At 41.9% G+C, this 14,752-nt stretch overlaps 1 protein-coding gene across 3 annotated transcripts in view; it reads left to right on the top strand.

Moving 5' to 3' along the window:
• Window positions 1-9,815: 9,815 nt before the first annotated feature.
• LOC126458474 (ovalbumin-related protein X-like) overlaps window positions 9,816-14,752 on the top strand; it is a 113,536-nt gene continuing 108,599 nt past the window's right edge. Inside the window, exon 1 of one of the 3 annotated variants that reach the window (XM_050095558.1) lies at window positions 9,816-9,881. In XM_050095558.1, the coding sequence (XP_049951515.1) occupies window positions 9,819-9,881 (63 nt within the window). In that variant the 5' untranslated portion in view covers window positions 9,816-9,818. Of the gene's footprint in view, window positions 9,882-9,931; window positions 9,983-14,752 lie in introns of those variants that run through there. The other 2 variants (XM_050095559.1, XM_050095561.1) reach the window with 2 other exon arrangements.

The following is a 14,752-nucleotide window of genomic DNA, read 5'->3' as shown; positions in this document are numbered from 1 at the left end:
TGCACAAACTCACCTCATACACTGACTTCTTCCGCTGCCATGGCTGCCCCTTTATAAACAATCATCACCCTCAGTATTGTTAAATAAGGGCTCTTTAACAAAATTACAATAAAAGCTCTCATTTTAAAACCAATGACACATTTCAACAACTACAATAACTTTTATAGAGTAAATACAAAATTGAATTTTCAAGTATATAATAACTTAACCATTTATAAATGCTCAGATATGTGGTGTTAACGATCTTCTTACTATTTTAATTAAAAAGGTTCATGGTTCGGGGAATGTTCCTACCAATTACAGGACCTACACCCTACAATACAATTACAGTATAGTAACTGGTTTCTTTGTATCCATTCCACAAGTACATGTTTACCTACACCCCTACGTCAGATATTACTGTTTATGGTCGAAAAATACATGTTTTTAAAATCAGTTTCAATGGACTGTTACATTTCAGTCTTCGCCTGATTCTTTTGTTGGTACTTATACATTCATGAAGGTTGCATTGCCTTTGATATGCAGAGTATATATTCTTTCATTATATGGAGTGAAAGCAATAACAGATCTATGCATATCCTTTGAGACTACAAACTCAGCTCCATGCTCCCTTTGCTATTCATCTTTTCCTCAATAACGTAGGGAGAATTTATGCTTATGAATCTCACCACTTACCTTCCACCTGATTTCCTGAAGAGCAACAACTTCTGTTCCATACCTTAGCACATCTTCTGAAATACTATTCATAACTCCCTTCTGCAGCATTGTACATATGTTTCGTGTTCCAAATTTAAGCACTGGTATATGCCTATTACTGTTCCTTGGCACAATTTGTCTTCTAAGGTCAGTCCAAGATTCCTTGTTAAATTATTTGTGATGATAGGCTTTTTACGAGGCAAGGATATTGACCCTGCACTCAACCCCAATTTGGAGGACGAGGCATTCATTTTGGGTTTAACTCTCCTAAAGGAGCAGATGACCTAGTCTAGGGACTTCCCCACCCCAAGGTGTGGAACGCACTTTGTCTGGGTCCTCTGCTGGGACCAATATACCAGCATAGCTGCTGCCGCGATAGCCCCCCCCCCCCCACCTCCTCCCCCTGCCCACAGTTTCTTCAGAGTTTACACAGAGACCCAAAACACTGTTTTGTAAAATAAGGACTCAAACTATACAGGTTGTTTTAAAAATACTTTTACAAACTTTGGGGCCAGATTTATGACACAAAAACAAGGAAAAAATTTCTTGTAAACATATGTCAGAAAATCCTTTCTTTTCAAGTTATTAATGAAAGTTGTTGTTCAGCTGCTTTCCAGGTACAACCCAGCAATTCCACTTACCTGTGCACCAGTTTCACTCATTGTGTCCTAGATGGTGTTTCGTTGCCAGGGAGACTTCTTTAGATTTGTCATTCATCTGCCTTCAACATATCCAGTGTGTGCATGTACTACAGGTAGCGAGTTAACTGAAAGTGTTCTGTTCAAACATGGCAGGGTATTCATTTCGCAAGCTGGCAGGTATGGTTTTTATGTATGGCTGCATGAATGTCATGGGTACCAGGCTGCACAGCTGTATCAGATGGCATTTCCAGACTGAAGACAGTAAAGTCATCCAGCCATCGGTACTGTGTATTGTTGCATTGCCAAGACAGGATCTGCAGCACCACAGACAAACAATTGAGTGGCATGTTGTTTGTATGCCTGACCAGAAAGAGCATGTTCTGTGGGTTTCAAAGAAGGGACAGGTATCAATGCATGACAAGTGGCCTTGGCATGATGCTTACCCCCAAGTTTAGCAGAGAGGACACTTCTCAAGCAGCTCATGCATCTGTACCATCTTCAATGTATGCATGACCTTATGTTTGATGATCACCCACCACAGGCGAGCTTTTGTCGATGATTTATTGCACAAACTGCCAACCCATTATCTGTCTCTTCAGTTTCGTTTACTGAGGCAACATTTGGGAGAGATGAAATACGTGTCCCCAACCAGCATATATGGGCCACTCACAATCACAATTCTCATGCTACAGTTCAGCAGCATCAGTTTAAGATTAACGTTTGGGCTGGAGTTGTAGATGACTGTCTGATAGGGTCATACGTCCTCCTAGCATGCCTTACAAGTGCTGTATACAGGGAATAATTTCAGTCTCAGTGTTTGAGATTTGCTGGTTGGTATCTGTCATGATAGCTGTATAAATACAGGAGGACTAGTCTCATGGCCTGCATGTTCCCCCAATCTCAGTCCTTTGCATAACTATCTCTCAGGACACATTGAGCAATTGGTCTATGCAGCAGACCACCCAGATGCAGAAACTCTTCATTGATGGGCGCTAAATACTACACTGTTGAGCGCCCATAACACCATATCCATCCATCCATCCATCTTCATTGATGCGTCATGGACGTTTGAGAAACCAGTTGAAACCATCTGGGAGTATCCGAAAAGATGCGACAGTCCATTATTTTCAGAATGCACGTGTGTTTCAAAGCAGGAGGATAACATTTTGAGCATTTATTATGAATTTCTGTGTTGATGAGCACCAATCACCTAAACTGAAAACTTGAAGGTGTTTTTTGTGTGTGTGTAAGGAACCCATCCCCAAAGTTCCTAAAAGTACTTTGGAAACACCCTGTATAATCAGCTACAAAAAGATATCAAAGACACAAAGGAACTGCAAATTTAAAATATGTCTTAAAGTACTAAAGAGACAATGCAACAAAAATTATTACAAATAAATAATCAGCTTGGCCAAGTTCGTAAGTTCAATCAAAAACCAAGGTGTACTATCAAAGCAGTTTGCTGTTCCTATAATCTTGTCTTGTGTAAACTGGTGATAAATTGTGTATATATGACTATATTATGAATTTCTTATGTATATTCTGTTACACATTAGTCTTATCTTATTTACTTCAGCTATGAACAATACATATATGTGTGTAAATTGACGTGAATACAAAGAAACTTGTCTGTAGCTGAATGAATAATTAATAAATAAATTGTGATTGTCTCTATCCAGGAGTACACTGGAAAGCAAGCACAAATGTGGAGATTAAAATACCCTCTGCCATAGACATTATGGTGTTCTGTAGAATACACTTATACAGTTTGATGTAGACCTATGTCTACAGTGCACTATCTTTTCAATGTTAATAGTTGGAGAAGGTGTTGGTGATAATGATAACAACAATAATAACTTTATTCATCATCAGATGATACAAGGACCATTCTTCTGAATTCATCAGTTCATAACAAGAGAACATACATATGCACATTAAAAAAGAAAAGAAAATAGAACTGTGATATGGCAGAACAGGTTTACAAGTAGTTTGCTTACACATGAGACTTGATGTGAAAGTAGAGAGTATTTCACCTTAGCAGCTAAGATTTATTTTAGGTTAGTTATTTTAGAAATGACTGAAAACAAAAACTGAATGATTAAATGTTATCATGAATGAATTGTCTTTATTCTTTGCAACACAAAGTTACTTGTCTAGTGAACAGTGTTTGTTGGCAGCCAATATTCTTCTTAGGCTGGCTTGAAATTTTGTATTAGGGAATGATGTTACTGAACTTGGTTATGTATTGGAAAGCCTCAGTCCTGTCCACAGTGAGTTTCTTTAATAATCTGCACTTCTACGGCTTAAGAGACGAAACTCATCTTTGTTTCTGGCGTTGTGTTTGTGCAGATCAGAGTTTACATTTTGTTAATGTGTTTGGACCAACCTGGTATTGTGGTTGTGCAGATCAGAGTTTACATATTGTTTAAGTGTTTGGACCAAAAAGATTGATTTAACTATATACATATTTATAGGAGTTAATAGCCCAGCTTTATGGAATAGGTCATAGATTGAGTGTCTTTGTTTTGCACCACAAATTATTCTTATAGCCTACGTCACCAACTTTATAAGTTTGTAAAGGTTTGCTTGAGTTGTGGTATCCCATACTTTTGTCTCGTAGTTCCCACAGGATGACATCAACACACGATAAGCAGTCCATAGTACATGGGTGTCACTGTAGTATTCACTAAGCATATTTATTGCAAATATATTTCTAGTCAGTTTGCTTACTAGAGGGCGAATGTATGTATCCCATTACATTTATCTTCTATTATTATTATTCCTAGGAACCTTACATAGTTTTCCTTGATGGTAGTAGCAGTTCCAGTACACAATGGAAATTTACAATAAGTCTGCCTTATAGGGTTTAAATCCATTACTGCTGTTATTTTGTGCTGACACTAAGATGAATTTCATTGAAGAACTGAATTATTTCATTTTTAATTCAGTTGCACAATATTTTGAGTTTGTCATAATCTTTATGCTTGCACGCAATAGATGTATCATCAGCATAGAGAATTATCTTTGAATTTGAGGAGCAGTATTTTATGTCATTTACATTAGTCAAGAAAAGACAGGGTCCCAGCACCGAGCCCTGCAGTATCCCATATTTCATATCGGTAATGTTAGATCTGTGTGTTCCACTCGCTGTTCTCAGTAGCACAAGGTGCTTCCTCTTAGATAAAATTTTATTAGATAAGGTTGGTTGGTTGGTTTCGGGGAAGGAGACCAGACAGCGTGGTCATCGGTCTCATCGGATTAGGGAAGGATTGGGAAGGAAGTCGGCCGTGCCCTTTCAGAGGAACCATCCCGGCATTTGTCTGGAGTGATTTAGGGAAATCACGGAAAACCTAAATCAGGATGGCCGGACGCGGGATTGAACCGTCGTCCTCCCGAATGCGAGTCCAGTGTCTAACCACTGCGCCACCCCGCTCAGTTATTAGATAAGGTACAGTGCCCCTAATGCCTGTGTTCCAAAACTTCTCTGTGAGTATTATTATATTGACACAGTGAAACCCCATTTCAAGATCAAGGAATGTGCTTTAATGTATTCCTTGTTTACAATAGCAGTTATTTAGGTCACCACAATTGATTTGTTTTTCATGAAAGCATTCTGATTTTCAAAGATGAGATAATTTTTATTTCAGAATGTGACAATTTCTATTCTGTATTAGTTCTTCTATGATCTGTGTGAAAGAGGCAAGATGAAGATTGGTCAATAGCTTACTGCTTTCAGTCTACCTCCTTTCTTGAAAACTAGGGTACCTGGGCTATTCGCAACAGGTCAGGAAAACTTATTGATATTAAAATGTTTGTAACGGCAGTGGAAAGGGGTCCAGATATGTTGTCAACGCAGGAGTTTAAGATGTTCAAAACCCACTGGCAGCTGCCATGTAAGAGGACAAGTGCACTTGAACACCCTAACTTTTGACATCTTGCAGATTTATTGGTTGTTATTCTTTGAATGCTGTTAAACGTAACATAGATGGTGCTACCTGAAAGATATGGCATTTAAATCTACCGCACTACTGTTCATCGAGACTCTGTGAAACTTGGCAACAGGGTCACGGACACACCTTCAGTTGTGCATGTTTTAAGGAGCTTTTGCACATGCGTAACTTGTGTGATGTAATTGCCTAACGAGCCAAATACATACAGTGTTGTTAAATAATGTGCACAATTCCTGATGTGCACAGCTAGCCCTTGCCTTTCAACTAGAAGTTTATGTCAGGGCCACCAGGTGGTAGCACAGTGCAGCGGAATTTTACCTCCGTTTGCTCGGCATAAATCCTAGTAGATGCTAGCACATTCCTCAGATATGCTAATTCACTCATTATAAACTGTAGTAAAATTAGATCGGACGTCAGTATATGTTAAAGTTGTACTATCAGTAAATCTATTTTGTGGGTTTCTTATTGAGTTATAGTATATTAAGTTATGAATTTTATTGTAAGTAATCCATTTGAGGTGCTGACGAGGGACCTGGCTCTCTATCCTACCCTTCAACAGTCCCAACACACCCTCCAAACCCACCTTGACCAGTTCACCACTTGGTGTAACCAGTGGCTTCTTTGTCTCAACCCCTCCAAAACCCAGGCAATCATCATAGGTCTCACCACCTGCTCCTTCCGTCTCCTTGATTTCTGCCTCATCCTTCGTGGTCGTCCCATCCAGCTGACCCCTTCCCTGAGATACCTGGGCCTCACCCTCGACCGTCACCTCACCTGGACCCCTCACCTCCTGACCATCCAGCAGAGAACCCATTCCCGCCTCCGCCTCCTTTCTGGCCTGACATGGGGATTGCATCCTTCCACCATCCTCCACACCTACAAATCCCTCTTCTGTCCTATCCTCTGTTATGCCAGCGTTGCCTGGATCTCCACACCCACCAGTTTTTACAAGACCCTCCAAATCCTCCATGCGCTCCGCCTTGCCTTCCGTATCCGCCTTCCTTCCCCCACACGGCTCTTGAATGAATTCGTCCCCTTCCCCCACATCCTCCTTTTCCTCCAACATCTACGCAGGCCTGATCCCTCCCACCCCCTGGTTTCCTCCTTCCTCTCCATCCCCCACCCATTGACGTGCCTCTACTGCTGTATCCCTCCCTCTCTCCACCCCTACACCCTCCATCTTCTTCATCAGGGCAATTTCCAGTGCCTCCCCCTACCGGATGATGAACTTCGCCATGACATATACCCTTCCTTCCATCTATAGCCTGGCCTTGTCCCCCCCCCCCCCCCCAGGGCCCCCTTTTTCCTCACCCCTCTTTCTCCCAGAGCGGATTTTTCTCGTTCCCCCCTGAGTCCCTGCACCCCCTCTTCGGCTGTTTTCCTCTCTCTCTCCCCTCCTCCTCTCCTCCTTCCCCCTTTTCCCATTTCCCTTGTCCCCCCCCCCCCCCACTCCCATGCAGATCCTCCCAGGTTAGTGTTGTGTTTCAGTGCCGTTCTACAGTGTCATCTTGTGATGTGGGTCAACCTGTTTATCGTCCATGGCAGTTCCTTGCTATGCTGCCCGTCATGTGGCCGTCTTACTCATTCTACGGACTTTTATGCTCTGGTCGTACTTTGCCTGGTGCCTTTTAATGTAGTGTGTGGTTTTTTTGTGTAACATACCTTTTTAGATTTTTATCTCCGATTTACAGTCACCACTTTGTATGTATTATTTGCTTCTATTCAGTCTTTTTTTGTTTCTATATTCCGCAATGTTATCTCCTTTATATTGTTTTTAAATGTCTTGCTGTCTATTTACATGTCTTGGCTGAAGAGCAGAGCTTATGCTGCTGCCAACCTGCCCCTGATGGGGAATGGAAATGACAATAAAGGAAAAAAAAACTGACAAGGGAAACTCCCCATCGCACCCTCTCAGATTTAATGGTAAGATGGTCCAGTGGATAGTCCATAAAAAACTGAACACAAATGAAGCATGAAAACAGGAAGACACTGTACTGGACTGTGAAAAAAAGCAACAGTGAACGGTCCAAGAACAAAAAATGGAATAAATAGCAGTTTGAAACAGCAATGGGGTCGTGGGTAAGTGGTCACAGTATTGGACTGCAAGCAGCCGAACCGTGTTCAAAATTCCCTAGTGCCAATATACTCGTACATTGGTTATAGAATATGAGTTACGTGGTAAGAATACATTTCTGTTGCAAGCAAATGTGATGAATAGTGAGAGCAGGCGAGATACCACATAGACATCTCACAGAAATAAAAACAACAAATAAAGGGACGTGAACAATGTTACAACAAATGAATTCAAGAGTCAAAACTTCCAAAACGGAACACAACTTCAAAAACGTTAAAAACATATCTTTTGACAGGGAAAACTATGATTGTGAAACTGTAGCGTTCATTCGTTGCAGCTTATGTGACAAACTGTTATGTTTTCGTCATTTCTTTGGGAGTGATCACATTCACATTCATACAAACACGTGAATCGGGCAAGGAGGCACATCTCACTCACTCATCAGGCATACAAGTTAGCTGCGTTGATAAGAGATTCCTATCATATGACACACGTACTGTCATTAATACCGTGTATGACACACCAGACGTGTCTTCTGGTGGAGGATTCGGTTGACTCGTTGCCTTGTCATCAAAGATATGCGGTTCCCATTCGAAGGCTACTTTCTTTGGGCTGCTAATATAGTAGTTGTGCAGAATCAGCTTTCATTATAGGACCCTTCCTTACACCTCGCTGTTGCAAACAGACGCCACACCCGACACAGACATAAATTTGAATATAACAAATGGATACGTCAATTACCAGACGGACAGTTCATAATTTTGTGAAAAAAGTGGCACGATACAGCTTTAAATACGGGCTCATTCACTTTGAGGCCCAACATTGCCACCGATTAAGCACGACGCCATCGCTCTTCGTCTGTGCTCGATGCTGTACTCCTTGAGCTTGGACCGTTCACTGTTTCTATTACGCTTACACAGCTCAGCACACCTTCTTCCTTTTTTTATGCTTGATCTGTATTCAGTTTTTACGGGCTGCCCACTGGGCGCTCTTGCCTCGAAATCTGAGGGGGTGCGATTGGGAGTTTACATTGTGAGAATCATAAGGGCCTAAAGCACATCAGCGGTGACTGTAAGGTAGTAGCATTTATTCGCGCTTCTGAAATCTGTTGCCGCGCGGGATTAGCCGAGCGATCTTATGCGCTAGTCATGGACTGTGCGGCTGGTCCCGGCGGAGGTTCGAGTCCTCCCGCAGGCATGGGTGTGTGTGTTTGTCCTTAGGATAATTTAGGTTAAGTAGTGTGTAAGCTTAGGGACTAATGACCTTAGCAGTTAAGTCCCATAAGATTTCACACACATTTTTTTAAGAAAATCTGTTGATCTTGTGGCGAGTCAGATCTATGTGTGCTGTAGGCCCACATTGTATACAATTACGAAAATGCACGAAAAGCTGTATCACTGGTTTTCTGATATTCACTTAAATGTGGGATCGTCGGCGGTATGTTTTAGGCCCTTGTGGATCTCGGCGCCTCATTTGTATTCCGGTCAAATGACCATGTTGATAGACATTACTACTTGAGTTTGATCGTTTCCACTTTGTGTTTGAAGTCGGTTGTTTACTATGCGCGAATCAGCTACCATGTGCAGTGTAAACGTGAACTGTGTTGAATCTATTTTAAATGCTAACGGAAAAGTAAAGCTGTGAACACGGGTCATGAACTGTGCTTGGGTAGTTCAGTCGGTAGATCAGTTGCCCGCGAAAAGCAAGGTCCCGAGTTCGAGTTTCGGTTCGGCACACAGCTTTATTCTGCCAGGAAGTTTCATATCAACGCACACTTCGCTGCAGGGTGAAAATCTCATTCTGGGAACAGCAAAACAAATTACTAGGAGAAGTTAGCCGCAAAGGAACTAGAGCCTCCGATAACAGAGCCTTTGATTGAGAGAGTAACGAAATCAAATAAGCGTGAACATGAACAAGGAAGTGTCCAGATAGCACAAGTTGTTATGTGGGTGCAGAGTAAGAATACGGATTTCAGCCTGCACTTTATTACGTACAAAATACCAAAATTTCCAAAGCAATTCCTTCTTTTGTCAGATAAGTTATGCGTCTTATTATTATTATCATCAGTGTTGTTATTATCATTTGTAGTAGCTGTATAAACTTGTTGATAAGCATAACTGTTATACAGCAGATGCTATTAATTTCACATCCCCAAAATCTTCTGAATCTAAAAATTTCGGAACATGCAGAATTTATACTCGCGACCTGCCAGTGTCAAATTTATACTATGATAATGACGACTAACGGTTCGGTTTTAGGGCGATAAACTACGGGGTCATCAGTGCCCTTGGTAGTAGGTATCAATAACTGTTAACAAATAAAGCAAAAGCCAAAACTGCATTTCGCGATGCTGAGCTGTAGGAATGATTTTCGTGCTCACGGCGCCAGCGCCTGTCGTGACGCAATACTACAAGAATTGCAAGCGTGGGGGCAACAGGTTTCCGACGCGGCCAGCAGATGGCATGCTCGGCGATGACTGGCTTCAGTTGTCAAAATATTCTGAGGCCGGCACAGTATCACGTGAGTACCGTAGGAGATTAATCGTTTACGGAATTAGGGGTCATTCTGCGATGTTCACAACGATAATGACAGAGGCATTACAGTACGTCATTGTCTCAATGGTAGTGTCTTCTCTAATAATTAATGGCATTATCACTCAGTTTCTAGCAGCAACCCAATACGTCAGACATTCGTAGCTTAAAAGTATGAGAAAGAAATGACTAAGTTGTCATTCTCGGCGCTGTTACTTTGGGCAGTTTGCACTTCTGAATCAATTAGTTCATAGGATTTTGCATACCGGTAATATGAAAATTTTAATATGCTTCTCTACGCTTCCCGGATGTGGTGATTTGGCCATACTTCATTACTGTTTGACAAAGCTATTGGTGGTTTTGGAGATCATATTTCTGAAATTTCCGAAAGTTATTTGCAAAATTAAATTCATTTTCCACCGTTTGCCTTAATTTCACTATCGTTAAAAAACTACTAAGGAAAATAGTTGTGGGATCACCTGAACAAGTCGAGCAGTTTCCACCTCGTAGTATTTAGCACGACTTTAAAACTTAGTGCACGCCTCTTTTTTCGACGCTTTGATATCTAACCATAAGTGAAAGTGTACTGGCAGTGCAAGATGGAAGTAGTCATATGGATAGGAAGGCTGGAAGGAAGGCTAAACATACCGTTGACATCGAGCTCAGTAGGGACGAGGTGCTAGAGTTCTGTTGGGAAAAAATGATTTATTACATTTTGGTGTACATACAACGCAGTCAGAACCGCATTATACTAGCAGTACATACTGAGCACATAGTAGCTTGTAACACATCATAACAGACCATCGCACTACGAATATCATTCTTTATAATTATTGAGGAATGAACACCAAACGTATCACTGTTTAAAGAGTCACAAGTGCTGCGACACTGTACATTTAGGCTACAATCTTTTAAAAAGTCAGTGTTTATTTTACAAACTGGCGCATTTGCTGGTGCGAGGATACTAATACCGGTAATGCAGGTAACGAGAAATCGGTGCTTCAGTTTGCTTAGTTTCTTACACGACGTAACTTGATGATCGCCATGCCAACGCACACATACGTAATATATAATACAGTTTAAATCACCTTCTGATGATCAGCAGCACAAACAAATTGACTAGTATCTAATACTTTTTTGTTGGAGGTCCTGACAAGTTCCTGTGTTGGAAACACCCTTAAAACTGACTTACGGTAGGATACGGTCTGCAAAGAGTCTGTTTGTCCATCCGTCACGTGCTAAGGGCGTGCACCGTCCTGGACATTTTATCTGGCGAAAATTAACCTTAAGCAGTTTTTAATTGAAAATAATACTACTGTTTAATATGTGTGTATGATAGTACTGCAATTCAAATAAGAGGCAGCTGACATGAAATTGTGTGTATTTCTGAAAGAACAAAGTGTTTTGGATTTAACGTCTCCCCTTTGATGTCGTTAGAGGGAGTATTTTTTCGAATTGAGAAGGAAATCGATCGTGTCCTTTTCAGGAGGACTATCCATCCCGGTATTTGCCTAATACCGTTTTAGAAATGTGCGCCGCCTCGCCCAGTAAGAACATTTTAAGGTTTAATTGCTTGTAATTCTCCTACATTAAACCACATTTTGGACATTAAAAATCAGTATAAACGGTTTTTTACATGGTCTGTCTTCCACTTTAATCTACAGTGAATTATTACAATTTTGCTCTATAGTGTTGTCGACATGTTGTTGCATTTCATATTAACAGATCTCCCCTAAAGATCATTTGTCGATACACCTCCGCACCAAACTACCCAGATAGCTAAACGAAACAGTCCAGTTGGGTAGCCAGAATTCGTTTAAACTGAGATCAGTGATAATCTTTCTCACTTTCTGATGTATGCTGTTTTGAAATCTCGTGTGTGATTTCTAAGTTTTTTCGGCTCGTCAGTGAATTTTAATCACATCTGGCCACTGAAAATGCACAGTAGTGAATATGTAGTTTGACGTTCCACCTTTGGGAGGCAGTTGAATCTTGCACGCACTGAGCAGCTGAGAAAAAGGAACTTCGAACTAAGGACGTGCTCCCGATAAGTAGGGGCTGCTACATAGCACTACACAATTTGTTTCAAAAGAGAAACGATAATTGGTCCAAAGATGCTCATGTAATTTAGTTAATTTCTGGAAACGATGCCTTCCAGATTTTAAATACTCCAACACAAATTTATCCGTCAGGAACCGACGCCAAATATGAAAACTTCTCCGCTACTTCCGTGAGCAGAGCATTAATCTATGTTAATTGCACAGCCCCTATACAGATTCTAACGCAGTAGTACAGTATTTTCTCTAATTTAGCGAATGCTAACTTGAGTCGCAGTAGTAGAAAATCGAACGTAGTCCTATTGAGGGCGCACCAGCGATCGATACAAGGAGATAGGACGAGCACGCTGGCGAGTCGAATCAGTTCACGAAGAATACTCGTTCCAGTCTCGGAAGCGAATGTCTGACATGGGCATACCGACAGTTGGGGCGGGGGTTATTTCCTGGAATCGTCCATTCGAAGCTGCGGATGTCATACGGTGTCCCAGCGCCATCGGCGGAATGGGACGCTTTGTTTATGAACACCCCTGTTTGTGATTTGCGAGGTTACATTACCTCATTTGTTATCAACAAAACGTCAAATAATAGAACGATCTAGTCAGTGGATAATGTCATGGAGAGAGGTGGCCATTTATTATAGGTGTATATCGTAAGCATATAGAGGGTGCTATAAAATTCTCCTTGCAGACTTGGAGGACTTCTAGAGGGGACTGAGTAGATAATATTTTGAATTGTAACCCATTCCCGGAAAAGTACCGTTGCTGGGCTGCAACCATTGGCAAACATGTTGGCACATCCGACTGTACAACAAATTTGATTTCGTACACGTTTATCGATGTTTCAGATGTGACTGAGATACATGCACGTGAATAATCAGGTCTAAATGTTTTCTGGCATTTTGCTTGCTTTCATCAACATGTTGATTCTTGCAGCTGATTTCTGTATCTGTGTCGATCTTCTGGAAGCCGCTGTGAAGTGCAGCGTGTAGCCCGGCCAATAAAGACCAAAAAGATCGTTTGGAAGAAAAATTCGTCGTAAATTTTTGTACAGTGGTAGGATGGGATACCATGAACAACGTATCAAAGATGTGGTGAGGTGTCAGCGTAGGGGCGGGAGGGGCTGGGAGCGTTTAAACTCCATTTTGTTTTTCTTGAATAACTTGAAAACCGCGAATCAGGCAAAAATGTGTCCCTATACAAAATTAAACTATATTAAATATCCTGCAAAAAGATCATACTAATTTTTTCTCTTGGACTAACAATTTCCACATTGCAGAGGATGGAAAAGTCGCAAATTATTAAAAATAGTGGTATAAAAGTAATGTTTATTGTTGAACTAGCATTTTCCCCATGGCTTTGCCCACATATACATTTGATGTATATGTTGAACACACCTCCTCTCTCTCTCTCTCTCTCTCTCTCTCTCTCTCTCTCTCTCTCTCTCTCTCTACCTTTTCCTCCCTCTGTCTGGCCACTTCATCCTCCCGCCCCTGTCTCTCTCATCCTTCCTCCTCTCTCTCTTTCTGTCTCTTCATGTCCTCCTCCCCCTCTCTTTCTGTCCGTTTCCTTCACAATATCTGACCTTATCTTCCTCCATCTTTCTCCGACCTTATCTTCCTCCATCTCTCTCTGACCATATCCCCCACCCCCTCTCTTTCCATCCCCACCTCCCCCTCTTCTTTTTCCACCTGACCCCCACCCCTCTGCATCTTCCACCTGCCTCATGCATCTCCCACCTCTCCTCTCTCTGTGCATTTTCTCCTCTCCCTCACTCAGTCCACCGACTCCTCTATCTCAATCTGTCCTCAGCCATGCTCAGTGACATGTGTAGTTCCTGCGATACAGTTCAAGAAAACAGGCCAACAATAATGCCACAACACACCTGTCATGCAGGGCAGCCTACATATTGGGGCCTGTAAAACTGTTTCTTTTCCCTGACATGTAGGCTGCCCTGCAGCACAGGTTGATTTGCAAGGTCGTTTCCCCACACACCATGCCTGTCATGCATGGCAGGGTATACGCCAGGGCTGGAAAAAGCACTTTTTGCCCACATCTCCGCTCCTATTGGAGCCCGGAGGATATAGACGCCACAGTGGTGATACTTATGACGCCTGCTGTTTCTGAGTTGAGCTTGAGACAGATTTGGGCGGAGGTCCTGGACACACACAAATACACCCTGCTTTATATATAGGGGAGTATCTTGCAATAGTCGTCAGGTGTATTTTCTCTAATGCTTCAGCAGATATCTGCAATTTCGTTTTTGCATTGTATAATTGGAGTCAGCCCAAACAAATAGTGCTCAACATGGCTTTCATGCAGTGGCCAGTGTCGGAGGAAAGCGTGCCTTCTCTAGAGAGTGGTCCCTGATTAGAGTAGTGTGATATTCGTTATATCAGCATGTCGCAGCAGGGATAGTAAAACACAAAGAATAAATAGCAATCCAGCAGCAACTCAGTAGCGATACATGCTTGGTGGCAGCAGTCAGTGCAGACCAGTGTGGTGCTGGAGTGCTGGTTATTCTTAGAGTTTTACTGTCCCAGTTGGTACACATCAGTGTAACAAATATCGCACTATCCTAGTCTGGGACCGCTGTATCGAATGGGCATATAAAATTGCGTTTTAAAAATTATTTCATTTGTAATGCAGAACAAACAGATGCTTTCCATCAACACCTGGCTGTCACGTGGAAGATTGTGTGGTGAGCACTATTTTTATGGGCCGAGTCCAGCCACACAATGCAAGAACGATATGGAACTGTGTTGTATTCGCGCGCGCGCGCTCGTGTGTGTGTGTGTGTGTGTGTG

Source organism: Schistocerca serialis, chromosome 2 (assembly GCF_023864345.2).
Source record: "Schistocerca serialis cubense isolate TAMUIC-IGC-003099 chromosome 2, iqSchSeri2.2, whole genome shotgun sequence".
NCBI classification, from domain to species: Eukaryota; Metazoa; Arthropoda; class Insecta; order Orthoptera; family Acrididae; genus Schistocerca; species Schistocerca serialis.
Note: the sequence above shows the minus strand (reverse complement) of the source record. Positions and strands in the feature narration are given on the sequence as shown.